The following is a 24313-nucleotide window of genomic DNA, read 5'->3' as shown; positions in this document are numbered from 1 at the left end:
AGTTAACAGACCCACGTCATTTGGTCGGAACATATGAATTCAATGTTAATTCATTAATTGTGATCTATCGATTGGGTTTTAACGCGACCAAACTACGTAGGAATTAACTTCTCTGATAGTACAAAAAAAGAATATGAAAGGAGCCCCAAACAGTACTCCATTTTTTTAGCTTCTCGCCTAACAACAAGGCATTTGACATGTCTAATGTCTCTATTATCGTTTATTAAACGTTAAGTTAAAAAAAACATTAAGGGTCTATTTTTTAATCGTCAGATAACTTTAACTTAAAGATTAAATATGACACTTTGACATTTTTTCCATTAGAAATCTGTCAAAACGCCAAATTTATTCCATTGGTAAAATTTATCTGACGATTGAAAAATCAGCCCTACTATTTTTGTAACTTTTCCACCACAACAATTAATACAGCTTAAAATATACAAAGATAAATTTTAATAAAGTGAGCAAAAAGGTCAAGCTTATAACTTGTACACAATCGCTAATATCGGTGTCGCTTTTAAAACGCTGTTTTATGCAAAGCGATGAGGTCGTATAGCACTCTGTAAATTCCGTGTTAAATATCCGCGGAAGGCCAGATATGGTAATACTGGGCTAATGTCCCAGAGTCTTATATTAGGGCCCGTATAGACGGACGACCGGACATACTTATTTTTTAATTTACAGACGTGCGAGTTTTCTGCTGTAACGTTTGAGAAAACACTGGACGCTGAAACCGCGCGCCCAGAAAACGCGCTCATCTGAACGCGCCCTTATCCGTATTAAAAAAATACTCTTGATAGAATGTTTACGATTATTTTTCCGACCCAAATATCGACCAATAGAATTGCACCATTCGACGTCACGTAGTACAACCTACATGGTATTTTCTCTGGTAGTTGCTATATATAAAAAACAAATTCTAATTCTATTGGCCGACATTTGGGACGGAAAAATAATCCCCCGAATACCACACGAGCTTCAAAATTATCTGGCATTTCCCTCAAGGTTCCCGATAGGTTTGCAACGAACCTATCGGAAAATACCCGATAATTTTGAAGCTCTTGTGGTATTATAAGTGATTATTGTCAATTTTAGAGGTTCAATTCTCGTACCATGATTCACTTTTCATGTTGCCTTGCTCGTCTGGGTTATTCTTTAAATCGAACCTAAGGACGCACCAGAATTGGACGCCCGTCTCGATCATCTGTAGTCAGTATGCGCAGAGCCTAAAAGTAGTTTTATCAACCAAAAAATCTACGGAAGTATAAAAATGGGTAAAGTCGTCAAAGCGCAAAAACGCAAGCAAAGAATGCGTGGCTGCCTAGCTCTACCTGAATCACCGACGTTGATACCAGCTGTAGGCCTACTACTAAGCCGTTTTCAGACTCAAACAATCGGAAGAGAATGCCGCGTCCTGCTCTAACAACGTCGTTTCACGTTTGTTAGAGTAGGATGCGGCATTCTCGTACGGTTGTTTGAGTCTCAAAACCGTTTCGTGGTACGGGCCCAGTATCATGTGCCAAAGTTTCCAAAAAGATCCATAGTAAACTATTTTTATTCAAAACCTCGAAAAATATAAATTAACAATCCGCAGTCGCACGATAGAGATGACACCTTAAGTCGAGATTTGTATGAAGATTGTGAGAAATGTAGCGTCGCATCTTAATACGACGCTTAGCGCCGCGCGGTCGCCACCGGCCAACATTCAGTTCTCGTTTGTTACATTGCTTATTAAACATTAATATCATTTCGCTAAACTATTTCAGGCAAACGCTACTTTAAAAATAAATTTTAGTATGAAAAAGAAAAAGATACATACAGCCGAACGTATAACCTCCTCCTTTTTGGAAGTGGGTAATAAAATCTAGCTACAAGTCAGTGTAAAGCCCGTCACAGACTTAGCTATAATATATATTAATATATTTATAGCACGGCATATTAATATATATTTTCTATACTAATTTCGCGTGACCACACACTCAGCTATAATATATATTTCTGTGGCATGTGGATTTAGTATAGAAAATATGTCTAGCTATAAATATATTAATATATATTATAGCTTAAGTCTGTGACGGGCTTAAAGCTTATAAAATTCAACGCTAGTGATGATGAATATCCTATGTTCGAATAAGCTATAGAATTAAACCATTTTACCCAAACATACCTTCTCAATGCCATCATGCAAACATTTGCATTTGATAAATTTGATAAGCATAACCTTCTTTCAAGCGCTGTCGGGAAAAAATAATAATTAAGCCACATAATATCTTCGAAATATTTAAATTATCAACTGAAACTATTTTCAACTCTTTTGAGAAGATTTAAAGCTACCTGGCTAGACTCTATAGGAGAGGAGTGAACGAACTCATTTAATTTTAATAACTAATACAAAAGAAGCTCTTCTAAAGGGAATTTCGTGCCTTTTAGATTTAAGGTTCCCTCTACGATATATTTAGCTTTAAAGTGCTAATTTTTCTCCCATCGAGAGTCCTCATCCTCGTCCTTAATAGACTAAAACGTGGCAAAATGTCTGCAGCAGATTTTTAATATTATATAATATATTACGATTAAGAAATAAATAGTAATTTAGTTTGGTGAAATACATTAACACAATAACTTTGATGTATTTAAAAGATCTATAATACACTCTAAACTTGTAGGACATAACGGAACCGCTGATCGGATTTAAGTTTGATAAATTTAATGATAATATTATTAAATGCATCTTGGTCCAGAGACTGATACTGGTGTGTCACATTTTTTAAAAGCATAATATTATTTAGGTTCATTAATTACCTTTAATCTATAAAATCTATAAATCGTAATTTAAACTAAAGTACCAAACTACCTCAAAAGTTAATCAAAGGCCAATACTCTCGCCCTGAAGTAAATCTAAAATTTTTAATACGGAACCCTGTCCTCCGTAGGCCTCGGATCGCGCACTTTTTCGAGATCCGAGGGAGAATTAACAATGTAACTTCGGTCTCTAATGACGAGTATTCTTCGTAATTGGGGATCTGTTTTATATTAATCAAATACTATGCGCCTATTTTTAGGAGTTTATTTTTGACTTTAGTCTGTTAACGCTCGTCTATTCTGAAGCGGGTCGAAACGTGCTCTATATTTTAACTAATGGATATCGAGTACCGAAAACGTTTTTATTTATTTCATTTCAACATGACTCTGGCCTTTGTTTATTTGGTTATTGAAATTCAGAGAGAAAAGCGAAGAATCTAAAACTAGTTGATTTGATTTTAACCTGATCATCAATTTTATTATTTTTCGATGTATTTGAAAGCAGCCAGTCTTTTATAAAAGATACCTAGTAGCGAAGTCACGGTCTATAGAAAGCAATGTCAGAGGAGTAACGTCAAGTGCGTTGACTCTTAATACTTTAACTTAGGTAAGTACCTACTCTTACTACTAAAGATACTTACTGAGTGCATAACTATTAATTTGTTGTCTTAGTTCTATCATTTGACAGAATGTGTTTTATAGAAAAAGTGTTACAAACCTATACTTGTTACAAAAGAACAGTATGTTTAGTAGAAACATGTTAACGAACATAATGAGATCCGGTCAAATATGTAAGCCAAACTGTTAATTACAACTGCTCCGATGTTAACCTGAGACTTAACGCTTACAAATAGTTTGATCCAACAATACGTCCTAGCGGAACGAAACGTTGTTGAAACTGGTTTTGACTAATTTTAAAATGTATAAAAATGCATTTATTAAATATAAATTATTATAATTTAAATGTGATTATTAATCTATCCACCTCATAAACAACAGTAATATTAAAAAGAATACAATATTTTTGTTTATTAAAATATGTATAATACTGTATTATTAATATTAACATTTAACTAAGTCACACTGCATCTTATATTTTTAAAAGTTTGATTTACAGCAAGATTACTGTAAGTTACACAAAATACATTATAAAAAACAGGACCTACCTAATAACAGCTTTAACTCTAATTACTTCAAAAACTATACAAAATCTAAATTCTAATAAGAATACCTAAGATGTCGTAATTTATGAGATATTTTCTCCGTGGCATATTAGCTGACGGGGCCCGGCTGGCAAATGAGCTGATATTATAGCCTGATGGGTTAATGAGCGGTGTAATGCGAGATCGAGCTTCGCTGATACGTTCATCATCATCAGTAGGCACAGGTTACGGCACTATTGATTTGCTACCAAATTTATTATGGTAATAGAGAAATAAAAAATTCTCACCCAGCAGGTTAATGATTAAAATATCTATATATTAATACGTGAGCCAAAAACTTTGTATCCCTTTTGACGAAAAATAGGGAAACGTAGGCGAATGAAATTTTGCACAGTTATAGTTTATATGGTGAAGGAGTGCATCGAGCTAATATTATTTTGAAATTATGCTTTTATCATACATTTTTTTAACAAATAAAACATAACACACACTACAACACACACACTAGGAAAAATTACAGATTTTTTAGTGACAAACTTATACATACGAATTATACTCTTTTATTTATGGTTGAAGTCTGTTGACAACTAGGTGACAAATTGAAAATGGATTATAGTTTTTTTTTTATTGAATCTTAGATACTATTAGAAAATGCTTACACGGCCAGTCTAAGATCAGCTGAGTCCCAAAGACAAGAGTTGAAAAAATATGATAAAGTCAATATTTTTACAAAATATAGGTAGTAGTCCTGATGTTGTTGAAACTAAGGTCGAATTTCGACCATTGGGCGATCTCTAGTTATACTTATTATACACGAGTTCGGTAAGTCAATCGGTCTCGTAGAAATACGAAAGAATAGAAACACTTACAGACTTAGCAACAAACCGTATTTTCGTCAGCGTGTCACTAATCAGTAATCACTATATATTCTCTTTTATCCTATGTTCTTATCTATTCTACCGTAGAAAAAATCTCTTCTATGGTTTAATTTTTTTTATATGACCGAAGCCTAAACTAAAGGATTTAACACCTATCGTCTAATCATCATATTCAGAAAGTTATTTATTGTAACTTGGTAAGTAGTTGTAGTGTGTAAATCGCATTAAGATTTTGATACAAAATAGGAAAATTTATTTTCAGAATTTGCTTCAATAATAAATTTTCTTTTGAACGAAAATGCGTTCACGTGAAAATATTAAATCAGCAGCAAATTACCTAAACAAAAAATGATGAAACTGGAAAACTGGGTCGGCGCAATAAAAAGTAAAAAAATATTGACGGCGAGACGTTTGTTTGATAAGATGTCAGCGGGGATGCGCGCGCGCACACAATTTATTTTGGCGTAAACAACGCCGCAATAAAATTATTTCAAGAACACAATTGCGGAGCCGAAAACCAGACTTGTAACATCATTTTCATTTGTTCCGGCCGTGATTTACATCTCACAATAATATGTAGCGGCTACAGTCTACGTTGGCCCATGATAGAAATATACGAAATAGCTACATCGTGTAACGATATTCGTCTATGCCCCTAGACAGTCAATTTTGCGCTATATCATGTATAACTAGCTATTTGACCGAGCTTTGCTCGGTATTCGATAAAACACGAATAAAATGACATTTTCTAACAATGATTCCTAGCTAGATCGATTTATCGCCCCCGAAACCCCCTATATACTAAATTTCATGAAAATCGTTGGAGCCGATTCCGAGATTCCAATTATATATATTATATATACAAGAATTGCTCGTTTAAAGATATAAGATTATTGTACAATATCATTGACCATCTAGGGTTAATATTGACCGCGCCCGCCTTTCAATCTTATTGTCAAATAAACTATTCAATAAAATTGAAGCGTGATATAGCACAATAAAATTGATCGTCTAGGGGTCTGCTTAGGTTCCTACGTCAATTTATTTATGTGTGTAATAAACAGCTTCGCAATCATGATTATCCACAGTGATTAGTGGCTCAACGTATAAAGAAGCTTAAACTGTCAACTTGTCAAATGTGTGTTTTGTATTGACGCTCCCGCTTCGCAGTCGCGTGGTCGCGTATGGCCTAAGCCTTATTCTTCCATATTATAAATGGAACATTGTGACTGCCTGTCCGGGTGGAACAGAAAGGCAGACAAGCAGACACTCTTCACGCTAAAATTGCTGTAAAAACGGAACCCTTATAGATTCGTCATGTCTGTCTGTCTGTCCGTCCGTAGCCACTTTTCTCCGAAACTATAAGAGCTATACTATTTAAACTTGGTAAGTAGATGTAGTCTCAGACTAAAGACATACTCTCAGACAAAATCTTGATTTTGATACAAAATAGGAAAAATTATTAAAATTTTAGGGGTCCCCATAGGTACAACTGAAACAAAAAAATATGTTTTCATCTAACCTAACCTATGCGTGTGGGTATCTATGGATAGGTCTTTAAAAATCATATTGAGGTTTCTGATTTTTTTTTTTCTGATTTAATTTTTTTCTAACCTGAATAGTTTGCGAGAGAGACTCTTCCAAAGTGGAGATCTAGCAAGTAGTTTTTTTTATACGTCATAAATGGTAAACCTTTATTTAACATTCATTAAATCAACTGAAATATATAAATAAATCAAAAACCTTTTAATTTCATAAAAATAAACCTTATTGCTGCTGCGGACCCTTCATGGATCATTCAACTCGCACTTGGTCGATTTTTTCAATTGGTATAAAGATACCGGAAAATGACATAAGACAATAAAATCATGTAAAAGCGTACGGTTCCTGTGAGATAAACAAATTGCGTACAAAATTCGTCTAGTAACTAGATAAGTAGACGTAGCGCGGTAAAAAGTTTTGTCGCAACGCGGAGTGCTGCATCTGCTTTGCATTCCGACGTCTCTATCAAACCAATTAATTACCGGAAACCGACCTTTCTTCGATTCTGCTAAAGATATACAATTATTTTTCATTCTAGACTCGTCCCTGAGAAATCGCGCTTTTAGTTTTTGATTGATTGATTGGTGTGTTCGAATAGCCTTACTGTAAATTGGTTTTAAATAAATATTTAAATATACCGTTATTTTATATTTTTTATTATTATACGTTCTTGTGTTAACCCTGTCATAATATAATTTTTTCTTTCTTTCAAGATTTTCCACCTTCTGAACTATATATATATATATATAAGACGACTACTTTAGCCCCAAAAATTAGCCAAGTCGCTTCAATCGTTCACGGGTTTAAGCGAGATAATAACTGCTCTCTAGCTTGATTTACAAAAGAAAAAGTACGTCTTTAAATAATATGTACATTGTAGAGTTCTAGTGGGCACTATACGTGGCAGTCACAGGCCATATCTCTAGTACAGTATTTTTCAAACTGTGGGTCGCAACCCCCTGGGGAGTGGAGTAGCCAAAGGTTAAAAGGACTATTTTAGTAAAAAAAAACAATAAAGATTAAAAATGCAATGCCCCCGCCAAGATGAGTCTATATCTATACATAATTATAATAAAATCGTAGAGGTGAAATTTTTGTACATTGAAAATAAACTTGAAAAAACAAGTCAGGGGTATGTTAGAAGAGTAGTAGAACAAAGTTTGAAAAACACTGCTCTAGTATATTTGCATCTGCGCGACATGTCTCCGAGTACAAACAAAGGCAAATTTCAGGCGGGCGATATTATATGCGATGTATTGTGTATGAAATTAGATTAAATCCCTCCGGGGCAGTCCGTCTTTTAGCACTCGATCCAGGTTGTATAGGTAATAGATTAGTGGCCTGTTTTAGTGTTGCGAGCGAAGTCTAAATGTGTGAAATATTTTAGATCGTTGCGAATAGAACTAATATACAGGGTGCTACCTACCGGCCAAATTTTTTTAGGACTTAGATATCATTACTCATTAGGAGAGTCCATTTAACCAAAAAAATAAGGTGTTATTTTTTTTACAATAACTTAATATGACGTGCGCGGTGGCGGCATACGCCGGCGACGCGTTGTGTCCACTAATTGAGTATTTTAACAAATTTTTTTTTGATAAATGGCAGACGTACAACTAATATATATTCTGTGATAATACATACAAAATTCATTAGAATCGGTTGAGCCGTTTTGGAGGAGTTCGCGCACAAACACTGTGAGTCTGTGACACGAGGATTTTATATATTAGATTATTATTATTATACTTAAATACCATCTGAGTTATTACTTATTACGTAGATCCGTCATCAGGTAGATCAATAAATACTCTGATAGTTCATGAAATATTCATAAACATCAAAACGAAGATTTTGGTGTTGATTACTAAGATTTTGCACACCTTAAGTGTTGTGATGGAATATTTAGTTCAGTTAAAAATGTGAATTTTCAACTAAACTTAACTAAAATGAGATAACCCATGATTTTTTTTTACTTTCCTTCGCTCGATTATCTACCAATTCCCACCTGGGCCATTCGACAGAATTGACATTTCTACAAACACGTTCAGTTAAAATTAGAACGGCTGACTTTTTAATTATTTTCAGGAAACGCTGACGTAGAAACGCAGAAACAGTTAAAGTATTTCCGTAACGGGTAGATTTTAAACTAACCGTTTAAAATACAGAAACCTATAGCAGATCTCCCGGTATATTATGAGATCCTAGTGTAAAATTCATAGGCAGACCTACGTTATTTGGCTGCGTTATGTTTTGTCAATATTAATCACGAATTTCGGTTTGGCTTAACATAGCCCAACCAAAAGGTACACGTCCTTTGTCTATCAATTTCCCTAATAGCACATATCTAACATCCGAATCTTTGTGACGAACTAGATATTTTTAACATAACGTTCAATAGGGAATCGGGCTAACATTTGACACAGGCACATTACTGCACGACGTATAAATACAACCGTGACCCAATACTACAAATAAACCACGATAAAATCTGTAAAAATGGTTTATAGTCCACACCAGGTCAATAAACTATAAATAGGTATTCACATCGAATTCGAGAAAAGAATTTTATCCCCTTAAGTCATATAGTCATACATAACCCTAAAAATTATAGTCTTTTAAGTACTAACTGGCACAGTCGATGACAGACGCAGGGAGGCACATTATGGCTGTATTACTTCTAGAGTAAGGTTCAAATTTCGCACGCTGCGGGATCTAGCGACTGTACATAAGGTGATCAGCGAATGCGGTACTAAATATACTTGTTTATCGTAAACGTCAGGGCTGCCAATAAAACTTGACGAACGAATGCGGACCCGATATTTCCTTGGCCATTAAATTTGCAAAAAAACGGAGAGAAAACACGAATACAAGCGTGAACTCAACTGAATATATATGTACTAATATTATAATTAATACAAAAGTATGTCTGGTGCCTCATCACGCTTAAAGGCCACTAAGGGAAAGAAAGAGACTACTTAACTTTTATTTTATTAATATTATGACATAAACTCCGTAATATTTTCTGTCAGATTTTAAATTAACTTGAAGTTAAGTGACCATTGAACATCTTTGACCGCGGACGTAAGTTTCGAGAAAAGACAAGTATAATTTCTTTATAGATAAAAATGTACGGTCGCTGCGCGATAACCGAAATGCTGCGCGGTAAAGTTGAAGGCATTATCTGTTTTCAAAAACGTGATTTCTTTCAATACCAAGCTACTATATTATCTTTATTTTGTATTCAATATATAATAAATAACAATATTCAGGCAATATCATGTTTCTTGCTAGCATAGAATGTGTAATAGATTAGAGCTGGATATGCTGGTACGGCCGTAGCTTAGTGCTAGTGCATTCCGAGGCGGTAGGCGTAATCTTGCTGCGCTATATCTAGCTGTATGTAAGTACTATATATCTAGATGTAAGTGCAGTAATAGCTGGTAGCACCGAAATACTATAATTTACGATTATACACTGAAGCTTATACAACTAACGGCCTGAAGTGTTTTGGCCCGTGAGTAGAAGTGTAAATCGATCCTGTCATTTAGCAGCCATATTTCGGCAAAATGCAAAATGATACAACAGTAGATTCTCAAGTGACACACCGGCGTTAGTTTTAATTTGCAATGCGCCAAAAAATATAAAAGTTATTGTACTACCTATCTGTCTGTCCATAGCATTATTGCTTATAAATTATTGTTATTAATCGAGGGTTTTAGAAATTTACTACAATTCGAACCAAAATCATATTCATAACCGAACTTAAAACCTCCTTATTTCCTAAAATTCTGTTAAAAAGATTAAGAAGAGAAGTTTATTATAATTCATACCATAAAATATTAGTAACACAACTATTGAGTAAAGCGTCCATGTAACTATTTAGTATTTAGTCAATACAAAACGTCCTATAAACGTCGTACTTGGCCGTGCTCGCAAACCGCTGGTGCGGCAGTGTGTGAGGGCCCTTAGCCCCCTCCTGGCCCTTTGTTCAGTTCGTTACTCTCTCGCCGTACTATATTAAACAAAACAATGATCCTTGGTGGAAATTTTTTAATTTTTTCACTTGATGAGTAAAAGTTTCACACGGTGAGTGAGCAAGAAGTGTTGCCTGTAACCGTTTGTCGCGCTGGAACTGTACATTTTTGCAATAAACATTTGCATGTTCTTCCTGGGACTTAATCAAAACTCAACCTATTATAATCGTGGTCTGTAATCTACGAATAATAAAAAGTTAAAAACTAAGGAAACGTACTAACTCCCATTCAACCGTTTTGAATTTGGTTCCTTTTCGCACACTAAAATATGGCAATAGCAACGAAACACTAACACTCATATTTATCTACAAAATAAAGCCGTTGACATTAATTGTCACTTCTATTTTTACACAAAATTGTGTACCGAATACATGCATAAAGTATGCAAGTATTCGGGTCACATTTTGAAGACTCGTGGACAAATTTTTTGACAGAGTTCCTTAGTTTTTATTATTCGTAGTCTGTAATAATATGTCACTACCTAGGATCGAACCTGCACCTCTGGAGTACGAATCATCGTTCTATTCACTAGGCCACGGGCGCTCGTAATATGTTAAAGAAAATAATACAAAATGTTTGATAACGAGCGTTAGTATTTTAATCACCAAGGTCGGAACTGCATTTACATAGATTTGCATTTTGGCGATATCTATCAGTCAATATTTTTTCTGTCGCAATATGTTTAAATTATGTAAGTCTCTTAAGCACGCCAAAGTTATGCTCTAGCAAGCAATTATGCAGATACAAGTTACATAAACAACTTTAATAACATTAGTGATTAGATAATGAGGTTTTTGGGTTCTAATTTATCTGAAAGTCTGACTGCGGAGAAGTGGTCTAGTTAAAGAAAAAGACAAAGATACATTTTCTTTTTTAAATTAAAGGCGAAGTGCCTCGAACTTTTTCTGATAACATAGACAAAACATAGTGAGATAGATATTTAATTTCTGAATTAACTTGATTACTTTTATTTAATCTATTAATATTTTAAAAAAAGTCTATATTTTTTACTATATTTACTAAAGGTTTGGTAATGCTATAGAACTTTTCAAAAGCTTTTTTACCTAATAATTCTACAAACAAGATAACCTTTTTTGCATTTTTTATCACCCAAATACCTGACAAAAGGTATACAATGCGAGTGTAACCATCGCAGCTCATAACACCTGCGAGGAACAACAGTTTCTTTTAACCTAACGTAATCAAGAAATTTTGACTGCTTAACAATTCAGATTCTACCCAATTTTCGTACGTTTGTATGTAATTTCATTAGCAAGAATATCGCGAGAAACCTTTCCTTATCGTATACGTTATTTTGAGCTGGCCCAGTCGTGCCGAAGCCGGCGCATCTTATGATGCAACAGTCAGTCGGGTTCAAGAGGGTATTACCTGTGGCGGCTGCGGCGTCCCAATTCACTAATACCCCTCGTATCGCTTCCTGCTCGCGATCTGACGTATTACTGCATATCAAAACTGCTTTCATGTGTTCTGCGTACTTACTATAATCTCAATACTGCTCGTAAATAAATCTGTATTGTTTTTGCTATACTTATAGATTAGAGTTAAGACCTAATGTTTTCCGGAAAATGTTGTTTTTATTTCATTGTATTTTTTTCTTTCTCTGTGCCAAAAACTTATCAACGTGGTCGCTCTAACTATAAAACTAATAATACAATACCATCTTTATATTCGGGTGGACACATTAGCGTGGTTTTAAATAATTTGAAGCCGCAAAACATGGAATATCATGTCATATGCGTGCAAACGTGAAAAAACTATCAGTGATTCTGATTCTGTTCATCGTTACAACTTTTATATTATGCTAAACAATAAATGCCATCAACTGTACACAGCTCTACTACATCTCTTAGATAACGTAAGTACAATACGAGAGTGATCTTAATGCAGTCAATTTGCAACGCACGCTGTGCAGCCGCCACCCGGTAACAATCAAATTAAACCCCTACGGATATAACCAACTTTGTAGCCAAGCCAAACTTGATACTTAGTTTTCTGTCTTACCATAATTAGATATCATCTATTTCGTAATCTAGGCATTTTTATATCAAAATAATCCCACATAAAAATGTGTTTTAGTTGATTGCACAAACAAAATATTAACAGGAGAAAAAAATACACACAGTACACATACTTAAGTATAAAATATGTGAATACATATAGAAATAAACTACAAAGACAGCGGAATCAACAATACCAAGTCCTCCTTAAATGAGCCTATATCACTCGATATCTTTAGATGTTGAGATGTTTGCTTGGTGTACAGGGGTCACGCAAGCTAGAGTGAGGTGTGAGGGTTGTTAAAAAGGAATTACAAGGTCCATCAATCCCACTGACCGGCTTAGGGCGCATTTTCATTAGTCGTTAACACGTACGGTATACAGCATACGGGGAGTCTATGACAACGAATGGCGCATGCCTATTGGTCATGGCATGATCTCCCGCACCCCGCATGCGGGCCCTATCGACCAGTGAAAATGCGCCATTATGTGAATTAGGCATGATGACTATTTTTTTTTCTAATCGGTAATTGAAAGACACTTAAAAAATAGAAATATCGTTGAAACGCTCCTGTCTGAAACGCTCCATACAAAGTGCTACGAAAGTATGACGTCAGTCTTTCGTAGTTTGTACGCATCGGGAGACAACTTTGTTCGACAAGTATATAAAATATTGCGTTTATGAAAGTGGTTTGATAACAAAAATTGCTTTTAATTGCATAAGTTATCGAATTATATACAAATATTAAGAAATTTAATTGAAAAAAAAATCGACTTGAATATCCAACTTTGAAATATATAATGCGCATAACAAAAAAAAATACAAATGCTATCAAGCTGAAATTTTGGGAACACTTATTTTTTACCGTGATTTCTTTATTTTATTAACAAAATTCGCTAATCTTTGACCTTGTCATCATCCCGATTGATTAAATCAGAAACAGCTGATCTATTGCTTTCCACCCACGGTTATAATAACTGCCTATCGTCAACCTAAATCAACTTTTAATTATTTTATTATTCTAGTAATGTAATAACTGTAATGTCTTTCAAATTGTAAGCGTTTTTAATATAAAAAATTATATTATTACCTTTGACATCTGATCACCGTGGACGTAAGGCACTTTATAGTAGACTCTGGCTAGTCCGGCCCCTGGCTAATCCGGCGTCCCTTGTAATCCGACAGCATAACACTGGTTAACCAGTGTTATGCTGTCGGATTTAGGTACCTACAAACATGATTTTGGCCAATCTTTAAATTAGGCATTTAATTTAATTTTTTTTTTTTGCTACAATGCATGCAACGCTTATGATTACAGCTCCCTGATATGTACCTAGCTTTAGGAAAATGATTTGTAGTAAATAATAATAATATAACAATAATAATAATCATTTTTATTCAGGCAATAAACCCATACAACAATAATTATTTATGTATATAAATAAAATTAAGTTAAATTTTACATAAAAGTATATATTGTGAATAAAATAATAAATATAAGCAATAGGTAAAAATAAAATAAAATGTTACAAAAAATGTTAAATAAAATAAAATGTTAAAGATAAAACTTTATTTATTTTTATTTTATAATAATGATATTTTTATTGTATTGTAATGTGTAAAAATATAGGGTCGAGTACTCTATAAAGGAGTGAGCACACTGAGACGGGCCGTGCCGGGGCTCAGCGTGCTGGGGCTCATCGCAAAAATCCGCCTCCATACAATTTATATGGAGCCCCGGCACGGCCCGTCTCAGTGTGCTTACTTCTTAATCCGACAAATCCGGTTTTATATATTTTATACTCCCTCTTACTTTAAAGTAAAGTAAGAGAGAGTATTCTTAGAGATCGCTTATGTATATTGCGCATACACCGGCACTAAAAAATCACTCCTGCGAAGCTACCCTAGTTTCAATGAAATCATCGTCATCGAAACCGGCGTCAGGACCTTTAATTACTTAACCTTTAAGACTGTCTGAATCAGAATCTTAGCGCTTCTGAATTCAGAATGCAATTAGCACTAGTGCATTAGCTATGCTCGCTCGGAAGATTGTAATAATTCAATTCTATTCCCTGCTATTATTATAATGCGAAAGTTGAGAACTGCTGGGCTAATTTAGATAAGACTTTGACGAATATTCAACGACCGGCTGACAGTGGTGAGATTTTATTCACATAAGATTAAGTCCTGCAAGGTTTTAAAGACCTCGACTTTTTTCCGAATGCTTTTGGATGAATTCAGTTTTTTAATTAATTTTGCTACCGTTAAAAAATTATTTATAGATTTATGCTTCATTAAAAAATACGTGCAGTTATATAAGGTGAGGTATAACATGGCAGTTAATTTTAAAACAATTATTGCTTATTGTATTTATTTAGTTATTGTCTCGGTTAAAGTAGGGTGTAAGAACTCTTAGGGCATGTTTCACCACTTTCTGATAAAGTGCCTAATAAGCTATTCACAACTTTTTTGACAGATTCTCTATACTTGATCTGTCAAGTTAATTGGTGGATAATCTTATCAGGAAATGGTGAAACAGGCCCTTAAAGTGCCAATACTTATTGTTATTGCTATTTGCCAAAAAATGAATGCTTAACAGAGTTAATCTATGTAGTAGCAAGGAATACTCATTTTTCTCAATTCTCAAATCTCTAGCACATATTTGATATTACTAAACAGCTACGTCAGTGCTCGTAGCATATGATGACTAATTATTTACTTTTTAATGTTTTATGATTATGGCTAACAAAGTGTAGTGTAATAATAATCACAGTATAATAATTCATCTGGCGGTAGTTTTATTATTTCCGGTGCTCACGGGGCCCGGCCAGACGTTAAATATAAAGTAATTATACCGCCATTGCGAAGAAATATGGCCGCCTAACCACTGCGTTAGTGGTTATAGTGGTTGGCGTCGATAGCGAATACTTTGCACAAAGTATTAATAATGATTATGACTGTATATTGTATAATGATACGTGATTGGGGAAAGTGCCCAAAGTTGCGTCTTTACGTTGCTAGATATTAATAATAAAATAATTAAAGTACAGTGCACTTTTGCATAAGTGTATTTTAAACCCGCATAATGTACCTAATCGTATTTTTTTATTTTTAGGGTAGGTACCAAAAATTGTATAAAAAAATTACGACAGAAATGAACATGCATCACTTATCTTGTTAGAGGTATCCGCGAGCCCTCGATCGGCTCTTCTTACTCACCTGAAAATGATTTTTAACATTAAGATCCAAAATTAGGCGTGTGCTTGTGTGCGAGCACATTAGCGTGATTTGGGATAAAAATGTATTATTAATAGAAAATGTCATATCAATTCACTGTAACTTATGTTTTGATTTTAAAATAAATGAGTTACCCTTACTGTATGAATTTATGTTGTGGTATTCGAGTTTAGTTTCCAAATATGGCATTAGCAGTTCCAAATATAATCACGCGTCACAGTAAATCAGAACAGCATGTCGATAAGTTGAGCTTTGACATGCGGCGTTGAGTTTCATTTATCTGGGACATCAGCTGAATTGACTGATGTGTGCAAACGCTTTATTCACCGTTAATTTTCTGGTCATTAAAATTGTATCATAGTGGTAACATCACTGTGGCGAAAGTTGATAATGTTCTTAAAATCTTAAAATTGTAAGTGGCAGGTGAAGCTGACAAAAAGGGAATTTTAAGGGCCTTTCTACTGGTATCAGTTTATACCTACTGCATAGTGCATATACGTATATACCTAAATATAGAATTACCGCTTGTACACAAGCCTCGATTACAAGATACTACGATAACAATAAACTTTTACTAAACTCTAAGTGCCATAACTCACCGGGACGCCATCGCGACGTAGCCATAGTGACGTTACCATGTCACCTCTACGTTACCGCAAAGCGGTATTTTTAAACGAAAAACAGCGCTTTGCGGAGACGTTAAAGACGCCAGACGTTGCTTGGACGTTGCCATGGTAACGTCTCTGGCTCCGTCGCGATGGCTCGCGACTCAAGTACGAGTTGTATCATTTAACTCGTTAACATACATCTGTATTATTTGTAAAGGTCAAATTTTGATATTTAATAAATTATATTTTATTGAACGTATCGTAAAACAAGCGATAAATTATTACGAATACATTAATGAGTGCACTTTTCAAGCGAGTTGTTTCTGGACACGATTTATTAGCAATATCGCTGAGCCGCTTATGACTGATTGAAAATATATGAACAATTTTATGTCATAATATTTTGATTAATGGCGCTTGCTCTTTTTGCATATGTACCATAAAGTTAATATACCTAGCGGAATAGAGCAACAATCTCGAGCTGTCAAACGTAACCGAAATTGGTTTCATCTGTGTGTAAAAATATGTGTACGTATACACTGACACAAGCATGATTGAACATGAATTCTATGAGATTAAATTGTCAACGTGCGGCACGTGCCGACTGGACGTCAAAAAAAGAGGGCTGCTGCCTGCTGTCATATATCACACGTCTCTTTTTACCACGCACTGTTACTGATAGTGACATCTCTCTTGCTCAGGCCTTTGTTTCTCTATTCTGCTAGGTATATTAACTTTATGATATGTACCTGTACTACTTGCATAGGTACTACGTCCAAAAAAAATCCCACAATCTAAAGTTGGCTATATTTTAGTTCTGTCTACTCGGGCTAAACAAACAAATACCCAAAAATTGGCCTAGCTTTTTAAGAATGAAGATGTACCTAGCTGACAGGAAGATATATACACACATTCTCATTTACAATTAACAATATTGATACAGATTTAGGCGCACCAAAATCAGTTTTATTGAATCCCTTTATCTTTTAGTCAGATTAGGCACCGGTATGTTTATCGTTCTTAGGAGGTACTAAACCACCAGGAACGAGGAGTTATCTTCACGCCACATTGGGGGGCACCGAAGCATGAATCCGTCACTTGTTGCCGAGAAAATCTATACGATATGACTGAACTATACAACGAAAATATTATTTCAATGTTTAGTTGAGAGTTACGATAGCTACAAACTGATTAAACAACTAATAAGTAATAATACAAGGTTTATGCTCGCTAGATAGGCTAATGCATTTCTTTGAAGATTGCGCTTCTATACCCTGTGACCCCTAGTGGTAGAAAAATACAAAACCAGAAAGACAGAAAGACTTCCATATTACCTGCGAAGCGAACGTCGAAACTCGAAGCCCCGATGCTTCTACGGTTTTTTTTTTAATGAATTATGGGGGCAAACGAGCAAACGGGTCACCTGATAGAAAGCAACTTTCGTCGCCCATGGACACTTGCAGCACCAGAAGAGCTGCAGGTGCGTTGCCGGCCTTTTAAGAGGGAACAGGGTAATAGGGTTGCAGTGAAGGGAATAGGGGAGGGTAGGGAAGGAAATAGGAGAGGGTAGGGAAGGAAAAAGGGTAGGGGATTAGGCCTCCGGCAAACTCACTCACTCGGCGAAACACAGCGCAAGCGCTGTTTCACGCCGGTTTTCTGTGAGAACGTGGTATTTCTCCGGTCGAGCCGGCCCATTCGTGCCGAAGCATGGCTCTCCCACGTGGTTTTCTAATAATAAGTAAGAGATCAAAATATTAAAGACATGTTATGTGTATTTTATCTGCATTTTATTTTAAAAAAGTGTTGTAATTATGTAACAACGCCATCTGTCGGCCAGTAGCGGCATCACCGGTATCGTCGCCAGAACGGATGGAGACATTAAGTGCGTGGCGCGGCGTCGGCAGCCTCCATAAAACAGTTTTACGGCGTCGGCCGCGTTTGTCAACACGTACCGGGCCAATTTTAATAAATATGCCCCGTGCTCACACCGATGGAGATATATTTTTCGACGCAATATTGTTGTAATCCGTTAAATAACACCGAGGCAAAACTATATAATAACTAATAAAGCGAATAAAGCGCAAGTATTTACGTACTTAACCTACGTTCAAAATTTACTCGCATATCTAATTAAAATTATTTGTTATTTGAAACATTAAGCGCTACTTTGCGGAAGTCCGTAGCAAACAACTTTGTAAAATATTATCTCTACCAATATTCCTCGAAATTAGAAACAAAATGAAATAAAATACAATTAAAAATAGTTACAGTATAATTAATAAAATAGGACTATTATAATCGTAATTATGTATGACAAGTTTTCATACAAATCTTACTTTATTAGAAAACTGTATTAAGTAGTTATTTAAATTTATTCATAATTTACTACAAAACTTACAAAAGTACCTATCTCCTATATCAGCATAATAAACAGACTCAAACCGTATCTTAAACTTAAAGGAGACTCGAAAGTTAAAAACTATAAGATAGTTTGAGTATCTTACTTGAAATAATGCGACCTACGTCTAGACCTGAAATATGCAATATGCATACGTTTTTCAGATAGAATATTTAAAATATATTGCGGGTAACGCCTAATTTAGTTTATTATTATTTTTAGCAATATTCCGCGAAATATATAATTTATTTCGCGGAATATTGCTAAATTTATAACAAACTAAATATATATTTTTTACTCCACTGTTCACTCTTTTGCATTTTTTTTTATTGTGCATATAAAGAATTAGATGGAAGTCGCTTAATTTAATTTAATTAGTATACGACGTCCTTACAACTTGAGCTTGTGATATTTAAAACAAAATATAAGGCTCCTAATTGTACACTATATTAGTATCCTCGCCTCCGTGGTCCAGTGGCTAGGAGCGTGGCTCTTGACTCGGAGGTCGTGGGTTCAATTTCCGTGTTAGAAACACGTTATTTCCAAGTTTAATTAGAACAATGCAGGCTGATTATCTGATTGTCTGACAAATAAGATGATCCATGCGTCGGATGGGCATGTAAAAAGTCGTTCTTGCGCCTGATCTCTCGCCAGTCGTGTCGGTCTTCCGTCCCACTGGGTTTTGAGAGAAAAAGGAATAGAGAGTGCTCTTGTGTACTCCGCACACACTTGGGCACTATAAAATTACGCCTAGTTTCAATGAAACCGGCCACCGTCACCGAAATTGGTGTGGGAGTTATTATTATATTAGTATCCAAGTTTTCGGCTGCGGTGGTGCGTGGTGGTTATATAAGGCTCGCTAATTACGATATGCACTAGATTTATGGACCCTGCACACTGACAGTGGAGATGTTCGGCTCTCATCTGTTATACTCGAGTGTATCATCTATCTTATGCAGATAGTTTTAATTAATCTAATATATAAAATTCTCGTGTCACTGTGTTTATGCGCGAACTCCTCTAAACCGGCTCAATCGATTTTAATGAAATTTTGTATGTACATTCGGTAGGCCTGAGAATAGCTTTTTATCTACTTTTTATATTGATATTACAAATAATTTATATGGCAAAATCGTTTGCCGGGTCGGCTAGTTTCACATGTAAGTATCGCTTATACGTAAATTATTATACGTGGGAGAGCCATGCTTCGGCACGAATGGGCCGGCTCGACCGGAGAAATACCACGTTCTCACAGAAAACCGGCGTGAAACAGCGCTTGCGCTGTGTTTCGCCGAGTGAGTGAGTTTACCGGAGGCCCAATTCCCTTCCCTATCCTCCCCTATAACCCTTCCCTTTCCATCCCTACCCTCCCCTATTACCCTATTCCCTCTTAAAAGGCCGGCAACGCACCTGCAGCTCTTCTGATGCTGCGAGTGTCCATGGGCGACGGAAGTTGCTTTCCATCAGGTGACCCGTTTGCTCGTTTGCCCCCTTATTTCATAAAAAAAAAAATGAGCTTAATCTGGAGATACAATTTAAAATTCTTTGGCAGATGACTAAAGCAACACGCACAGCACATGACCTTTTAAGGGGGGAAGGACTTTAAACTTCAGGGTGATTTACGATTTTAGACTCGGATTCTAAAACTTTACCGTGCGGTCATTGGTCAATGCCTAGCGCGGCGAGCGCTCATTTGATGAAGTCTCAGAATCCGTGTCGAATTGCGTAACGTAAATCAGATCCTTTAGCCAAGACTTTTTTTATCGCTTCTTTATAGAATAGCCGATCAAAATGCATGGAATCGACATAAGCGTTCGTTAATATGACGTTGACGTTCGACCCGTCTAATATCAATTCCATACATTTTGATCGGTGACTATATAAAGAACCGATAAAGAAAACGCCTTAGATACAGGCCTAGGGCCCTGCAAGTTCAGCATAACAACATTTGAAACGGAAAACAATCGACATACTGACATAGATTTTAGTGATAAAATTGCGGATTTCCTTTTTTCAATCTGTCACTTTGTCTAAAGTATTCTTCCGTAGAAAGAAACGCTTCTGTGGTGACCATGCTAAGTCATTGTCACATTTGATTCTAGTGGGAGGAGACCCAATACAATATCAAGTACAAAAGCATCGCACAAAACCATAATCGCTCACGTTTTGTTCCAGGCAATGTTGTTCTACGCGCCGCGCTGGCTGTGGAAGTCGTGGGAGGGGGGCAAGATCCGGGCGCTGATGATGGACCTGGACGTGGGGGTGTGCACGGAGATAGAGAAGAAGACCAAGAAGAAGCTCATCCTGGACTATCTTTGGGAGAACCTGCGGTACCACAACTGGTGGGCCTACCGGTACTACCTGTGCGAGGGACTCGCTCTTATCAATGTTATAGGTACGTTACCTAACCTAACCTAACCTTGCAATCTAACGAGTAACGACACATAGAGCCCCTTCAGGGCGAATAATGTAATCCGATAATGTAATCCGACGCAAAACGATAGTATAAAAAGAAAATATATTAATATTAAAAGAATTTTAATCAGGGCACGGGCCATCTAGGCCTGTGGAGATAAAAAAAAAAAAAAAAAAAAAAAACTTGCTTTCTAAACATATCTCGATATTTCGACTATCGTGTTAACAGGCCCCAAAAGGTGGATGGTGTTCCAAAGCTTTACATTTCATTTTGCAGAATATAGTAGTAAGTGAGCTCTGGATTATAAGCTATAAAATTACGATTAAATTGTTTAATGGGAAACTGTATTGGACGCGATGTAAAGCTAAAAACAAAAACATTACAAATGAAATATTCCGAACCCAAGTTTAGAGTAATAGCAAAATTGGTTTGACTAGATCCAATGTCTAAGACGAATCTAAGGTACATCTCAAGCTCCTGTATATAGCTTAAGGCTACCAAATAAATTATACAACATACATAAAAACATAACCCTCCTTAACACAGTCGGATAAAACTGATCACTACTCGTATTATTGGTGGGATTTAATGGAATATGATATCGGCATTTACGGCGGTCTGGGCAGCGCTCGCAGATGCCGCAGTTAGCGATAGCGCTCGTAAAACTGACCGTATCGCGCGTCTTACATATCCTCATACTAAAATAACGCCAGAGCCTGTAGCCAAGACTTTTTCTTTATCACTTCTTTATAGAATCGTCGATCAAAATGTATGGAATTGACATTAGACGAGTCGAACGTCATAATATTAACGAACTCTTATTATTCCATACATTTTGATCAGCGATTCTATAAAGAAGCAATAAAGAAAAGGTCTTGGCTAAGGGGCCAGACTATACTATTCTTCTATAAATATTCAGTATCGTGAGCAACATAACATAACGCTAATTTAAACAAAAGTATTTAAGTTAAAACTTATTCGTAGCAAGCTCTACGGCCTACGCGCTACGCCGTAGCGAGGTCTACAACAGATTAGACAATTTCAATAACTTACTTTTTAAGGTTCCGTTTTTTTTTAAATATAAAATAAGGGGGCAAACGAGCAAACGGGTCATCTGATGGTAAGCAACTACCGTCGCCCATGGACACTCGCAACATCAGAAGAGCTGCAGGTGCGTTGCCGGCCTTTTAAGAGGGAATACGCTCTCTTCTCCATACCCAATAGGTAAAAACGGGACCCTTTTACTAAGACTTCGATGCCTGTCCGTCTGTCTATCTGTCTCCAGGCTGTATCTCGAGAACCGCTATAGCTCTTATATAATAACTTCTCATAATAACTTCTGACATTTTCACAGATTGTGTATTTCTGTTGCCGCTATAACAACAAATACTATAATCAAAATAAAATTAAAATAATAATAAAAAAGGGGGCTCCCATACAACAAATATGATTTGTTTGGCCTTTCAATAATGGCAACAGGTAGGTACTTGAATTTTTCACAAAGCCCTTTATTATATTATGTGTGCTTTAATATTTAATAATAATATTAAAATGAAAATAAAAACCCCTTCGTGCGCGGGTCCGACTCGCACTTGGCCGGTTTTTAAGTTATTTAACTCTTTTTCTCTTACATTTGACGTTATGAAACTACGTCTAAACTATCACTATTAGTTTATTCCTCACCCAAAAATACAGCCACAAATATTTCCATCGGCGGCACGGTAATATTTTAAATATTTTCAATAATCGCTGTCGTGGCGGTTTGAGGCGGGCCGTATTTTGGTGTCGGCTGTTGTTATTAGAGTGCGGGAGGCCCCGCGCGGAATATTATATCAGGGACACGCGGACACGCGTATGTTTTATCAATACACAATCTATAAGTTCTGCGTTTTGTTTCTCGTAGACTGTAGACAAATCGTAAACTTTGCTTACGATTTCTCTACAATCTTAGAGCAACAGCGAAAGTAGGTAGGAACTTTCTATTGTAAGGGTGGGTTACAACAGCTTACTTTAACTTTAACCATAACAAAATGTCAAATGAACTGTCAAATTCCAAGTAAAAGTCCATAATGGACGCCATATTTGACGATAACCTTAACCTTAACTATAACTACGCCCACCCTACCAACCACCCTAAATATTAACTTTGATTCCTCATTTAACCTCATTGGTGGAGGAATTATAAATAATCTTTTCTTAATAGCATCCGTTGTCTGATTGCCATAACACAAGTTTTTACTAAGCTTGGGATTAGACGACGTGATGTACGATGCCTAGTTTATACTATTGTATATTATTATGTGTGTTTAATAAAGAATTTGAATTGAAATGGATGCTTACGTGTTAGGTGGAAACGTATGCGAATCTTAATAGCTCAAAGTGATCTGAGCCGACCTTCTTACGTTCTTTGATTATATATTTCTATGACTGATTTCTCTCTCCCCAGGGCAAATGTTCCTGATGAACCGGTTCTTCGATGGCGAGTTCATGACGTTCGGGCTGGACGTGATCGCGTACATGGAGTCCGACCAGGAGGACCGCATCGACCCCATGATCTACATATTCCCCAGGTACACACACACACACACACACTTACATACACAGAGAAATAAACTAAAACTCAAAATTTTTATTCAGAATAAATTTTTGCAAATATTTTCTGAAAGTCTACATGATGCCTACCACCGGTTCGGGAACTAACCCGGCGAGAAGAACCGGCGTAAGAAACTCGCAGGGGGGGCCACTTTTTTACCAAAAAAAAGCGAGATAAAAACTTAAAATTATACAATGTCAAGTTGTCAACATACATACATAATAATTGTAAGTCATACAATAATTTTGAAGTAGCCTTGTAAGCAGCCATCCTACTACCAAGATGTGCCATCGTTTATGAAATCATTGACCTTATAAATTATAATAGGCTTTGGGACACAAACGTTCTTTGACTAGTTTTTTTAAATTTATTTATGGAAATATTTTTAACGTTTTCTGGGATTTTATTGTAAAGGCATATACATTGACAATAGAGGGAGAGAGAGAGAGAAAGAGAGACACGTATACACACCTACTATAGCGAGCAGCAGCTACACTAGAGAGTTCTTGCCTATAAATACTTTAAATACATACATACTCCAAATTTAGAAGAAAACAAAATAGTACGGGAGCCCTAGAACAAATATATATTTTTTATCTATCAAGCAAACTTTTTGTGAGTAGCTT

General features: G+C 35.9%; 1 protein-coding gene across 5 annotated transcripts in view; it reads left to right on the top strand.

Annotated features, from left to right (window-relative positions):
- The window catches only part of LOC121729368 (innexin shaking-B), a 73375-nt gene that overhangs the window by 45439 nt on the left and 3623 nt on the right, over positions 1–24313 (top strand). For all 5 annotated transcript variants that reach the window (XM_042117852.1, XM_042117851.1, XM_042117850.1 and 2 more), the window contains 2 exons: positions 20854–21073; positions 23541–23664. In XM_042117852.1, coding sequence (XP_041973786.1) covers positions 20854–21073; positions 23541–23664 — 344 coding nt within the window. The remainder of the gene's footprint in view (positions 1–20853; positions 21074–23540; positions 23665–24313) is intronic.

Source organism: Aricia agestis, chromosome 8 (assembly GCF_905147365.1).
Source record: "Aricia agestis chromosome 8, ilAriAges1.1, whole genome shotgun sequence".
Taxonomy (NCBI): Eukaryota; Metazoa; Arthropoda; class Insecta; order Lepidoptera; family Lycaenidae; genus Aricia; species Aricia agestis.
Note: the sequence above shows the minus strand (reverse complement) of the source record. Positions and strands in the feature narration are given on the sequence as shown.